Genomic DNA, 12835 nt, shown 5'->3' with positions numbered 1-12835 from the left:
AAAAACGATAATTTCATGAAACTAATGGCGCCAAACGAATGGCGTTTTCCGAAAGCAGAATGCAGTCTAGTGGAAGCAGTATGACTTAGATGGTGACAGTTTAAAGATAAAATATCCTTCGGTTGTCATCGTATTTGTACTCCGGTTCTAGTCATGGAAGCGGAAACGAGAGATTCGAATGATAAAATATGTGGCCAGGATAACCATGAAAGCACATTTTACTCGAAAGCTGCTCAGTATTGGGCACAAATACCACCTACTATTGACGGAATGCTCGGAGGTTTTGGAATGATTTCACAAACAGATATTGCGGGCTCAGAAAAGTTTTTAAAATTGATTTACAAAGTGAGTTTTTCTTGTGCTGGTATGCTATGGTCTGAACACCGAGTGAATGCAAATTATTAAAAACCAATACAAATTATTTCAGTGGCCTGATCCACCGGGAAAGCAAACTGCATTAGATTGTGGGGCAGGGATAGGCAGGATAACAAGGTGTCTTCTGCAAAAACATTTCGAAGTTGTTGATCTGGTGGAGCAAAATCCTCTCTTTTTAGATGAAGCAAAGAAGTCATTGGAGAGTTGTCCAAGAATTGGGTCATACTATCCTATTGGTAATTTCAAGAAACATTTTATTTAGTCGAATTGAATTTTCTTGTTATAAGTGAATTACATTAAAGATTCATTACAGGTTTACAGAGCTTTGAACCAGAAAGTAACAAATATGACGTTATATGGTGTCAGTGGGTCTTGGGTCATCTCACCGATGATGACTTCGTCAAATTCTTCGAATCTTGCAAGTAAGATCCCTTCCTATATCATGAACCCTAATGCAATGGGTAATAAATCGCTTGAATATCTAAATTAATTCTACTATGTTCAACAAATGCAAGTAAATGTCTGTGTGCTATCAAACGCTGCTAATGTAATCAATGCTTCCTAAAAACTGTGGGAGATGCCGCAACAGTAACTTTTAGCGGATTCATCCGCTAATATGCATTTCGATGCAACAATCCCGGTCAAGGCGAATGATTTTGACACTCTGCAATTGTGGCATTAATCTACTGCTCTTTGTTTACACCCAGAAATAGTTTCAGGGCATTGCTAATGATTTATGTCAAGATTAGTTGCTCATCGTGATGAAAACTATTTTTGATGGTACCGGAATCGGGTGAAATACTACTATAAGTATTTTCTGTGTATAACGTGACCACCTTTAGATTTAATGAAATGGGCTAAGTAAGCAGCATTAATCGTTTCCGTGACATTCCTGTACATTTGATTAAGTCGAAAACGTCATAGAAAGGGACCGATTAACTCGTTATCCAAAATTTAGCTCAAAGTAACACGTCCGAATGAGGTATTTATTAAATTTTACGAAAATGGTTGCATGCATTTTGGAAAAAATTGAGTGAATTCCGGCCTTCGTAACTCAGTCATGTACCTGTTTTAACCTGGTATTTATACTTAGGAAAAAGCCAGAATAAATAGATGAGCATTTTAATAGCACACGTTTATATTAGTATTCTATTCTGGTAAACTTAGTATTTATCCTCTTCGTAGAAACTTACATGCTAATTCTGGATAAATAGCTATAATGTGAAGCCAAGCTATGAAGGGTCGTAAGTAAAATAGTCTGATTATCAACATTTCCAATGAATGACTGTAGGGAATCCAGACATGGCCACCCCCTGTCTCAGGAAATACCCTTATATGTTTCCCACGAGTATATAACTACAGTATAGGCACAATGTATCTGCTGAGTACCCCAAGTAGTGGAAAATGACTCTTTCTCTAAAAAAAATTCTATAGACACTCCCATTGCGTTACTACTTGTTGTAGATCAGTAAATGGTAGGTGTGCCCAATTTTTGTATGAAGAATTAAAGAGCGTTTAAGTATAAAACTTTTAATTGCCTTAATTATTTAGTAGGTCATGTTTCTAGAAAAGGTGAAATGTTTTAAGTTTGGCTCATTTAAAACACTAAAGAATGGGTTAAGTTAAGGATAACTGAAAATTGTATTAAGTATATCAAAGGTCTTTTGGAATTTGGAGTGTATTTTTTGGGAATGTGGTAGTCCAGAGGGCGCAATTGACTACTGGAGTCCCTGAATTTGATTCCTAGGTACCCTCAGCTTCACTCAAGATATGATGTTTTTTGGTACCAGATCTTCCTGGGAAACCAAAGGGCAGCAAAGGGAAAGGAGCTAACCCCCCTACCCTGATATGTAAATTTCATACATTTGGGTTTGGTATTGGGTGAGGTCTATCCTCACCTATGAAACCAATAATTGGGTTGACAATTGTGGTGGTGGTTTTTAATTTTTACCCTGCAGGATCATGCAAGTGGTAAAGTTGCAAAGGAGTATTTTTATTTCAATGTTAATTTAATGCAACTAAATAAATGAAAATTGGTTCATGGCCATTATGTGATCTTTCCCCATCTCTGATGTATTTGCTTTATATTCCAAGAGTTGTTTTGCTCATGAGTCAGGAATTGCCCATTCATAAAAATCCAGTCAGTATTATAAATTGGTATTCTTATTAGTGAAATTACAAACATCTACTCTTTACTTCAGGAAAGGGTTGCGTTCAAATGGTATCATAATTGTGAAAGAAAATATGTCCGGGGGAGATGTTGAGAAGGACGATCAGGATTCGTCAGTCACGAGGCCTATGCAGGTAATTATTAAATATGAATTCCAATTCTTGGCAATATTAAAATCTCCTTTTAATGTTCTTTGCTTCACTTTTATATGAGAAGTGGGTAAAGTTGTCTATATAATATTACTGTATAAGAATTTTCAACATGGAAGCATGCTGCTCACTGGTTAATTGTCTCTCCAAAATCTCTCTCCTACAACTACTGAATAAGTGTGAGAAGGGTCAGATGAATTTATTCCATCATTTCATAAAGAAAAGGCAGTGATAGATTGACCTAAATTTTAATGCTCCAAATTGCAAGAAACATAGTAAAGGACAAGCAATCTGAGTGGGCAGAACTTAAAAACTATTGCTGAACAGATTATTGAAACTCTTAACTAGATGATAAGTTTGTTCAGTACTTTTTCACTAGAAAAATATTTTTAATTTTTCTTTAAAATTTAAGATGTCATTCTATGACATTTCTTGAAATATTATGGAATTAATGACAGTAATAAGGGAACTAAGTTCTGCTAATGATTTCAAAATGAAACCATGCAAGAAATAAGTGATCCATACCAACTGATTTACATTAGATAATAATGTTATCTTTTATTATTCTACAATATCATCTTCCTTAGATTCACTGTAAATGAAAGTTAATAGCATATGATGAGAATCACAAAATTTCCCAATCCCCATCAAGGTCAAGTACATTTAATTTTGAATGGGCATGTTGTGAGCTATGGTATTATATTTAGCGGGGTACTTAATGATAAGAACCCCATTCATGACTAAATCATTTTTTTGCTGCCAATAGATCAAATGATATTTGGTTTTATTCAAAATTTTGTAAAAGAAAAATCAAGTTAGCTTAGCTTTAATCAACTGAAAGCTAATTTCAATTTCAGGTATTTAAGGAACTATTACATAAAGCTGGGCTGAAGCTACTGTTAAATCATAGACAAAGGAAATTCCCGCAGTGCCTATATGAGGTACGAATGCTTGCATTACGACCAACATTTTGTCTAGAGGGAAAAGATGCATCTGGTTCTCTGCATGAGAAAGCATTAAGGAAACAATCGGAAGAATGCAGTGAAAGTAAATTAAATGAAGATTGAATGTCTTGTACTATTTTTAAATGTTTTGCGCTCAGTCTTGAGTAATACCTCAGGAAATAAATTTACTTTTTGAAAATTAGTTTTTTAAATCATTAAATAAATCAAAAAAGTGATAACTATGAAAATTATCTTCTAATTACTAGTGTCTGAGATGTGAAAAATGAAGGAACTAAATCCACAATATGTCCATGACCAGCAGTTATTTTCCATGGTGACCTCAGTAAGACACTTATTGGCCACCATGATTTTTGAAGAACTCTGGGCCTCTGCTCCCTGGTATACTAATAATGTTTTCTTGTATTTCAATTCATGGCATTCTATCACAGGCATACCTTCTAATCATTCACTTTAAAGGATTGGAAACTTGGTATTAGGTTACTTTAAGTGAACTTGCTTTTTAATTTTTTCCATGCTGCTCTATCCTGCTGTACACCTTTCATCTATCAGTCAGGAATTGTTTCCTACTTGGTCCTGAAACTTAGCTGTGGTTTGCAGTAAACAAGACTCCATCTCACCTCTCTCCCAATTTAACTTCTCTGCTGTGAATGTACCTTTTCGCCCTATGGTTATACTTGGAAAGTTTATAAAAATTATGTTCATCAAAATAAATTAATAAGAATTTTGTTTAATAAAATATAATCTAGATTTTATTTATGTATGCCATGTGATTATTATTTAGATTATTTTAGGAGTAATAATGGTTATGGAGACAATATTCCATTCATTTTCATAGCATGTAAGTAGATAACCCATTCCAATTTGACTTAAAATTTTAACTTTCTGAAGTTCCACTTCCATTGATATGCCACTTTCAAGGCCACATCTTTTATACAATTCCAGATCATAGCAATCATTCCTTCCCACTCCTCAGTAATTACTCTTATTGCTGTTTTAAATTCCTTTTACTTTCAATGTTTCATTCTGCCAGATTTGACTTCAGCTTACTCTCAAGCAATCATCCTTAGTTTTACAGCATGACAGCCTGCTGATACATCTATGCATAATGGCCTTAAATATCTTCGGGACCACATCATCATAACAACTTATTTGGAGATTTGTAAAACTTTGCTGGTAACTTAGCATAAATTTACTAGGAAGCAGTGTCCAGCCTCTCAAAAAGCCCTCGGATGTGTCCCTTTAGAAATCTATATTCTTGTTTCTTAACTTCCATTTACATGATTTTCCCTACTGCTTTTATCCTGTTTCCAATTCTACTTTTATCCTCAGGTTTCTCATCTTCGAGTTTTTTCTTTATTCCTCTTAGTTTCTTTACAATTGACCTAAATAAATTTCCTTCTTATCTCCCTGTTACTGAAACTACATTTTCACCTCAACTAGGGTTTTAGAGCTCATTAAGGATCTTCGTACAATATTCTGAAAGGCATCATGAATGACCAGTTTTAAGAGCCATTTGGTTTTGAATCAGCCAGGTAATACTGAGAATAATTACAGAATTGTTTATAATCAATCTTGGTCACATCACATGGAAAATCCTCGACTTATCATGTTAATTACTAAAACAAGACTGTGATAAAGAGAAAACCTACCATCCCTGTTGCTTCAGCTTTCATGGTGGGCCACAGAAATGCTCGCTCGTTACCACAGATTCATACCAAGAACATAAATTAGTAGTGCTACCAAATTGTACATTGAAGCGAACTTAGCAACATGGAATTGGATCCCTCCAGTTAAAAGTTAACCCTTGCCCTCTAGCAGCTCTCGAGTGCATGCATGGCCATCCCAGGTCTGTGTAGTTGTACTGACAATTAATGAATTATTGCTACATTTATTACCTGCATCTACCATCTTGTCATTACCACATTCTTCATTAATGGGGACTTCGGTAGTCCAAGGCATCTTTTGGTTTTCATTTCCAGGAATGCCTCTGGGCAATCTCGGCTTCCTTTAAGGGGTGATTGGGAGCACAAGGAAAGGATCTGAACCCCTGTACATTGAGGTGTGAATTTTACATGTCATTGGTCTTAATATTAGGTGAACTATTGAAGTGCCTATTAAACCAACCTTTTGGTTTTTTTTAATCCTACAGTAACCTTGACTTCATTATATATATATAAAAGACTTCAAGTGTGTGGGTCCCCACAGGAACTTTTGGCCTGGGTTGGAAGATAAGCTTAAGTTTCCAATAAATACTAATCATTCAAGTTCAAATATTACAGGATTATGTGCATCCCCACATTGCCTTGGAAGGTGAAAGTAGTGAAAAGTTAAGTAAAATTGACTGAAAAAGGATTCTATTGCACAGCTAATGGCACGAGTTAAGAAACTAGACAAATTGCCATAATCACGAAGCCATTAAATGCTCTGCTAACATAACATACACTTATGATGATTTGCTTGCTTGCTAAAATAATATTATGCATTTTTGCAATACCTCACAAGTAGTTAAAGTCTCAAGTTTCTCATTTTCTTAAATTTAACTATCATTTCTCATTTGGCATTATCTAATTGTACTTTACACAACAGTCCTAGTCTCCCTATAACCCCTCATCCCACTCCCTTTCAGTTGGTATAAACTCTGCCCTAGTTCTCAACAGTTGAAAACCCTAAGACCCACTACATGGTAATATTCAATGGCCCTGATGAGCTGAGTTCCTCAATTTCCCGGGTTTTTTGTTCAATCATTTCTATTCCACATGCATTGCTTTCCTACTCCTGGATATAGTGTACGTGATTAAGATCAACCATCATTACTACCTACAGTAGCAATTGGTGATAAAATATAAGTGCAAAAAAAGGTGCATTGGTCACGCATGAAAAAAATCAACTCATCCTGCCAGATTGTGTGAAAGATAAAGAGGTTTATGTTCCATTAAAATTAGTATGAAATCAAGCGGATTGTGAAAAGAATGGAATGGTTCACCAGGAGTATACTACCTGAGAGTTAGGAACATAAATATCATAGTAAACATATATCAGAAGAAATAAAGGACCATACATCTCAAATTGAATGTGGGGGTTAGATAAGATACAATATAAACCAACCATAAAATAATACATAAGGAACTAGGTTAGTGTGGAACTTAGCAAGTTTCATTTCATTACCTAATCTGTTTTGTCTCTTTAGTTCCTCTTACCCTAAGAGTTAATGGAAATAATCTAAGCATGTCTAAAAATTCTTAATTGTAAAACAAAATAAAAACAACAATATAAAACTGTCTTATGAATTATTTATTATAAACAATTGATCAAGCTTTGACAGCATATTTTCTAGGAGGATAAATCATTTTTTTACGGATCTGCTTCCTTGTTTTTATTTTGGACTCACTACGAGACAGCGCACGTCTCATAGCACGGGTCTTCTTTCTCCTCAAATCCAGGGGCTTGTACTTCTTGCCCTGAAAACAAAGAATAAATGTCACCAAAAATAGAAGACAGTTACCTGAACCTATTCTACCAGACCTATTTTGAACCACTGGTTCATTCTCACCTCCCACCTCAGTGAAAGATAAGATTAGAACTTAGCTATGCAATTAATGAAACCAAGGAAGATAGCCATTTCACTGTAATCTACATTCTAGAAGGATTGGGATTTATTACCACATAGGTATGGCTAATATATTAAATGGAAATATGTATGCACATCAAACAGTATGAACCAAGCTGTGAGATGAAGAAACTCCAATTGAATGATACAAAAACCCTTGAAAAATTCCTACAATTGTATCACCTCATGGTACAACAAGGATTCATGGTCTTTTGGCTCAAATACTTTAATCTCATTGGGTAGGGAAAAATCTGGGATTCCAAGAATTTCAAAACAAATGTTAGGGTCACTACTAATAATGGTGTTTTTACAATCATCTTTTCACCAGTGTTGAAAATAATGGTGAAGATCTGGGGCAGTTGACGTGGCCTTGTTTCATTAGCTAAGAAATGATTCAAGCTCCAGCATGAGAGTAATTTAAGTAACCTGTATTTACAGATACCCTGGAATGTTTAAACCAATGATCCTTAAACCCAGTATATTAAAAACATTTTTAAACCAAATTCATTACAACGCCACTTATCGTCATTTATTATTGCTTTTTCAATGATCATCAGCTTGCTATCATTGTTTTCACTAACTACGTCTCAACACACAATAGCAACTTACTAGTTTTACTGATAATGCAGACAGCAGAGAAGTTACTTTTCAGATAAGTCTTTACAATAACAAACCATTTTCCTTCATTCACAATTAGTATGTTAACAACTCTAGTTCAGTAAGAACACCTTTATTTTATCTTTGAGTTGACAGAGCTATATAATAATTTGCAGATGATAAAATTAACCACATGGAAGAGCTGCTTTCTTCCACCAATTGAGCTCTTTCTCCATTGGCAGCAAAATTAACAATGTAGGCAAAAATATTTTGGTACATTTCTTCATAATTTCAGGGCAATGAAAACATTGCAAACTAAAAATTTGATAGGTGAAATAGATCAAATCGGAGTAAACAATTCTAAACAGCAAAATTGACAGGCAAGGACAAAACGAAAACAAGTTCAATTGACGGCCGAAGGTAAAAGAAACTTTTATCAGGATCAATAAGCGCACCACTTCCTGTCAAACCACTACATAACACTCATCAATAAGCAATGGCTCGCAAAACAAATTATGTCAAAATTTGCCAAATATTCCAGGAGAGAGGAAACATTGGTTCAAGCCCAATCCTGAAACAAAGCCACCAAAGCTTTTCTCAAAAAATTCTTCCTTCACTCGAACCACCCACTTGTTTTATTCGTTACTACTTGTGCAACACATTTGCATTGAACTCTTTCTTATACCGTTACATTCCGGCATCGGCAGAAACGTGATTGATTCTACAGTCTACATAACTCAAATATTAAGTGATCAATAGGTTATGTCTTAAGTATGCGCTCAAGTTAATATTTGCTCAACGCTAAGGTACAACTCCGCTATTTCGATGAACAGCTCAGGCGCATTATAATTACACAACAGTGCATAACGTACTAGCTGCCCTACTTAATTATGAAATCAATATATTACACAAATTCCTCAAGTTGCACCCACACAATACCCCGTAGATCGCCACAGGGTGACTGTCGCTAATATTAATTACTGCCCGATTCGATAACCGGGTCGTTAAAAAAAACTTGAACAAAGAGCTTTAAGTAGTGAAGTCGCACATTAGCTATTCGTCCATGCAGACCCTTCTGAATTGGGAATAGGGAGATAGCTTTCCAATAGCCACACAGGATCTCGCTTACTTAAACTCGGTGAAAAATGATTCAAATTACCCGCGAGTAGCATACTTAGTCAAAATTCACCTTACTATGGCGCGACGCATTGTGGGTGGTGACCATAACGTTTTAACCATTCATAACTAGTAGGGTACACGTGCATTGGTGGATAAATTCGAATTACTGGATGGAAGTAAAACATAAACAACAGACCGAAAGATTTTAACAATTTCACCAATTAAAAGCATTCAACAGCTTCAAATTGTATGCCAATTGTTGAACTGTTAACACTAAATAAAAACCATGCTGCTGGAAGATGTCATGGTAACAACCAGTGGCGAGCTCTTCCGAAGTAACTTCTGACGACCGAATCAAATATGACATCCATTTATTAGAGTAATTGAAAGGCTATGTAATTTAAGACCAGCATACCTTGAAAAATTTCCTCAGGTTCTCCTTCTGCTTCTGGTGCATAACAATATACACTCGGGCGATTGCTTTCCTCACCACACGACTGAAAGGGAGAAATCGGTACATTTTAGCTATAAAACAAATTAGTGTCAAGATACTAAAATATCGAACAGATTGCAATAAGGTAATATAATGGCCCTCTACAGGACTGTAAGCTGGCCAAGAGGTTCTTTACATTTTCGAAAGTTTAGAGGCAGCTCCACCGGTGACTTTAGCAACTCTTAATGTGGTTAATTCTGTCTTCAGTTCTTCCAGTTGCTTCGTCAACTCCTTTTTGTCTTTCGTTCGCAGCTCGGAACATTTTACTTTCCCCTAAAAACATTGACAAAAATGTAACATTAACACTATGATATATGCAATAGAACACTCTCAGATAATAACCACGACTTAATTTTTGGGTTTATCAAAATGATATAACATTTTAAAATAAATTTAAAAAACTGATGGAGATAGAATGGTCGGATAAAAATATTAATGCACATGCTTACCATCTTGCTTAAAGTGTGGCCACCGATCCCCTTCCCGCGGAAGTGAAGGAGATCAATGGAGCAACTGTGTATTTGCAAATCAAAAACTAAATATTGATTATATATAGTATGGTAAAATCCAAACTAATTATTGACAAATAAATAATCTAAAAATTTTCAGTGTGAATATATTCGAAATTGACAGTCAGTTTTAATGATTGATTATGTTACGGAAGTAATGTTTTAAGTCATTTTCCGGTCTCCTGTTTATATCGTTGGGAGCAGTGTCATTTAATATGTGACGAAACCATACTTTTCCTCCAATGAGAGACTACGATGCCGAACTTCGTCGAGTACCACTCATTTAGGACCTGAGGGATATCTAGGATCACGTCAAGTACATTTGGCAACACAGAGAAGAACCGGGTTGACGTCATTGTCATAGGAAGCGGTAACCCCGCCTACCCCAGATCTTGTTGTCAGCAACGGCAAAATATTGTTATTTACGACCATTTGTATAGAAATAGTCGTAATGGCAAAAAATACTTCGAGTTCAGCTTTTAGAAAAATTGATGTTGATCAGTATAACGAAGACAATTATTTAGAAGAAGACCAAGGTGAATTGCAATCTCCTTCGGTAGGGCCTGATGAAGCGGAGGTTACAGCGATGCTGAATCAATATCCTTTACTTGAAAGTTCTATTTCGTATATTTTTATGGTATCATTATCTGCTTCAGTTTTCCAAATCTGATACTCTGCATGATTTCCTTAATGTTTATTTACGGGCCGCAACATCGAAGCATTGAAAACGGTATTGAAAAATGCCCCATTAGGATCAAAGCAACAGGCCGTTAAGGTTGGTTGGTTTTTAGTGATTAATGTGTGTTCATATTGTTTTAATTAATATGCCTTGAGATAAAATCATACATTCTTCATGGAATGAGCGCGATTCTCAATTACATTATGGTTTCGTTGTGCTAAATCTGCACTTCAGCGGAAGTGCGAACACTTACGGTGCTAGTTAGGAGCCCAGGCTCAATCGTCCCTGTATCCACCGAAGCATAAGTGTACGGTCTTCCTTTCGAGTTTGTCAATGAAATGTTAAATATTTGTTCATATTTCAATTAATCCAGTGTTATGGTGACATGGTGGATCTCTACTGGTCCAATAAGCCTTTCTCGCTGCATGATTCCTAACATGAAGTGAATTTTCAGTAATTTAAGAAATCTCACAATAACAGTACTCATACGGCGCTCTTTTTCTAATTATTTTTCGTGACATGGAAAGGATGCAGCCCTTAACCTCACTCTGAAGGTGCTTTTGTCCATCAAGTCGTCGCAGATTGAAGAAGCCGTCAATGCACTAGACAGAGACTTCGTGGATGTTCTAATGAAGTATGTCTATCGTGGCTTTGAGTTCCCATCAGAGGGTAGTAGTGGTCATCTCCTTTTGTGGCATGAGAAGGCGTATGCTGTAGGTGGAGTAGGTAGTATTGTTCGGGTTTTAACCGACAGTAAGCGAGTGTGAGTCAGTTTCTTTCAAATATTTGTATTGGAAAACATGTGTTATTGACTCTGAAGCCTATCTTCCTGTGATTTGGTATACTTCCGTGGAGAGGATTACTCCATTAATTGTGTAAGTTTGAAGCATTTGGCATAGTTAACGTTATGTGCAAATGCATAAAGCAGTAACTTTTGTATTATTTTTTGTATTGCTATGTTGTCAATTAAGGCAATTTAATATGTATTGAAAATGTTATCAAATGTGAACTATAAACATCTGTAAATAAGTGGAGAAAATATTACTTTCATTTAATAATTTGAAGCATTTCATATTGTATTCATTCACCTTTTTTGAAGGAAGAAAATACAAGCTGTTTCCTTCCGCCGCACATTTAAATTCTGATACGCATGTTTAACGAAAAAATGCGTCCTCCAATTATTACCCTTCACTTATGCTGAAATTTGATATAATTGAAATTTTTACGGCCATTGGAGTTTTCTTCCCCTTTCTTATTGAGAGGCCGTAGAGCTCATTATTTCTTTCTATATTATGGCTTTCCAGTCATTTGAGCTTAATAAATGTGTTAACAAATTTTTACGGCCATTGGAGTTTTCTTCCCGTTTCTTATTGAGAGGCTGTAGAGCTCATTATTTCTTACTAAAAGAGAGAAGGTTGATTGTTCCATTAAACACTATTGTTGACTTCTAAAGCAAATAAGATGCTTTATCAATTGAGTTTTTGCTTGGAAGGGTGTGATATTTCAGTGAGGAGAGTGCTGGACTAAGGATCAGGGAGCCCAGGCATGATTCTAGTTGTCACATCTGAGCACCACCCAGTTTTATCCAAGTTGTGAGATTATCGGGGGCCATAAGCAGGCCAGTGAACTACTCAGTAAAATTTTAAAAGAAAGATCAGGGTTTAAACTGAAAAATGAGAAGAATAATGAGTATTTTCCCATTAAGGTAATTTTTGACCAAGCATGAAATTATCAAAATGTTATGTTCTTGATGCTTGAAAAACTTATTCCATTCCAGGGGAGGTCAAAGAAATAAAGATTATTTACATTACCATATCTGATTAGAGAGAATCACACATATATTTCCAAAAATTATGTAATTAGTAATGATTCTTTTTGTCTACTTTTACCTGACCTCAAGCATTTTTTAGTTCCTCCAACCTGAAGCCACTCATTTTCTTTGCCTTATCCAACGGTATTGCTTGGGCTGCCTCCACTAACTCTTCCTTGTCACAGCAGTTCCTAGTAGATTCTCAATCTCATCCAAAAGTTTACCTGCAGCCCTGTTTTTCACTGACTATTTATTGTCATAATATTCCTTCCCCTGGAGCCATCTTTCCTCTGATGTAGTTTTTGATGTCTCTTCTCTTTTACATTATTGATGCTCCTTGTATTTTCTCAGGTTGAATATCA

The 12835-nt window shown here is 35.6% G+C and overlaps 3 protein-coding genes across 5 annotated transcripts; 2 read left to right on the top strand and 1 right to left on the bottom strand.

Moving 5' to 3' along the window:
• Positions 1-16: 16 nt before the first annotated feature.
• Positions 17-4364, top strand: Ntmt (N-terminal methyltransferase). Of its 3 annotated transcripts, XR_011703661.1 has the most exons (7): positions 17-345; positions 428-611; positions 689-797; positions 2577-2679; positions 3552-3741; positions 3905-4037; positions 4209-4362. XR_011703661.1 is itself a non-coding variant. In XM_071598573.1 (6 exons), the coding sequence occupies exons 1-6, from the start codon at positions 154-156 to the stop codon at positions 3916-3918; spliced, it is 792 nt and encodes a 263-aa protein (XP_071454674.1). In that variant the 5' UTR covers positions 17-153; the 3' UTR covers positions 3919-4364. The 3 variants fall into 3 exon arrangements, 2 of the variants coding, with proteins under 2 accessions (XP_071454674.1, XP_071454666.1); XM_071598573.1 differs by having other exon boundaries at positions 3905-4364; XM_071598565.1 differs by lacking the exons at positions 3905-4037; positions 4209-4362 and having other exon boundaries at positions 3552-3869.
• Positions 4365-6929: 2565 nt separating this feature from the next.
• RpL35 (Ribosomal protein L35) lies at positions 6930-10049 on the bottom strand. Its single transcript, XM_071585770.1, has 4 exons — positions 9925-10049; positions 9612-9748; positions 9398-9479; positions 6930-7117 (listed from the first exon to the last, which is right to left on the bottom strand). Exons 1-4 carry the CDS (start codon positions 9925-9927, stop codon positions 6968-6970), a joined length of 372 nt encoding a protein of 123 aa, XP_071441871.1. The 5' UTR covers positions 9928-10049; the 3' UTR covers positions 6930-6967.
• A 105-nt stretch (positions 10050-10154) lies between these two features.
• Arpc5 (Actin-related protein 2/3 complex, subunit 5) lies at positions 10155-12332 on the top strand. The gene is made up of 3 exons (XM_071585759.1): positions 10155-10581; positions 10687-10759; positions 11191-12332. The coding sequence occupies exons 1-3, from the start codon at positions 10436-10438 to the stop codon at positions 11428-11430; spliced, it is 459 nt and encodes a 152-aa protein (XP_071441860.1). The 5' UTR covers positions 10155-10435; the 3' UTR covers positions 11431-12332.
• Positions 12333-12835: the final 503 nt, after the last annotated feature.

The sequence above is a fragment of the Hetaerina americana genome, unplaced genomic scaffold (assembly GCF_022747635.1).
Source record: "Hetaerina americana unplaced genomic scaffold, ioHetAmer1.1.p SCAF_1, whole genome shotgun sequence".
Classification (NCBI taxonomy): Eukaryota; Metazoa; Arthropoda; class Insecta; order Odonata; family Calopterygidae; genus Hetaerina; species Hetaerina americana.
This window is presented reverse-complemented; position numbering and strand designations above follow the sequence as displayed.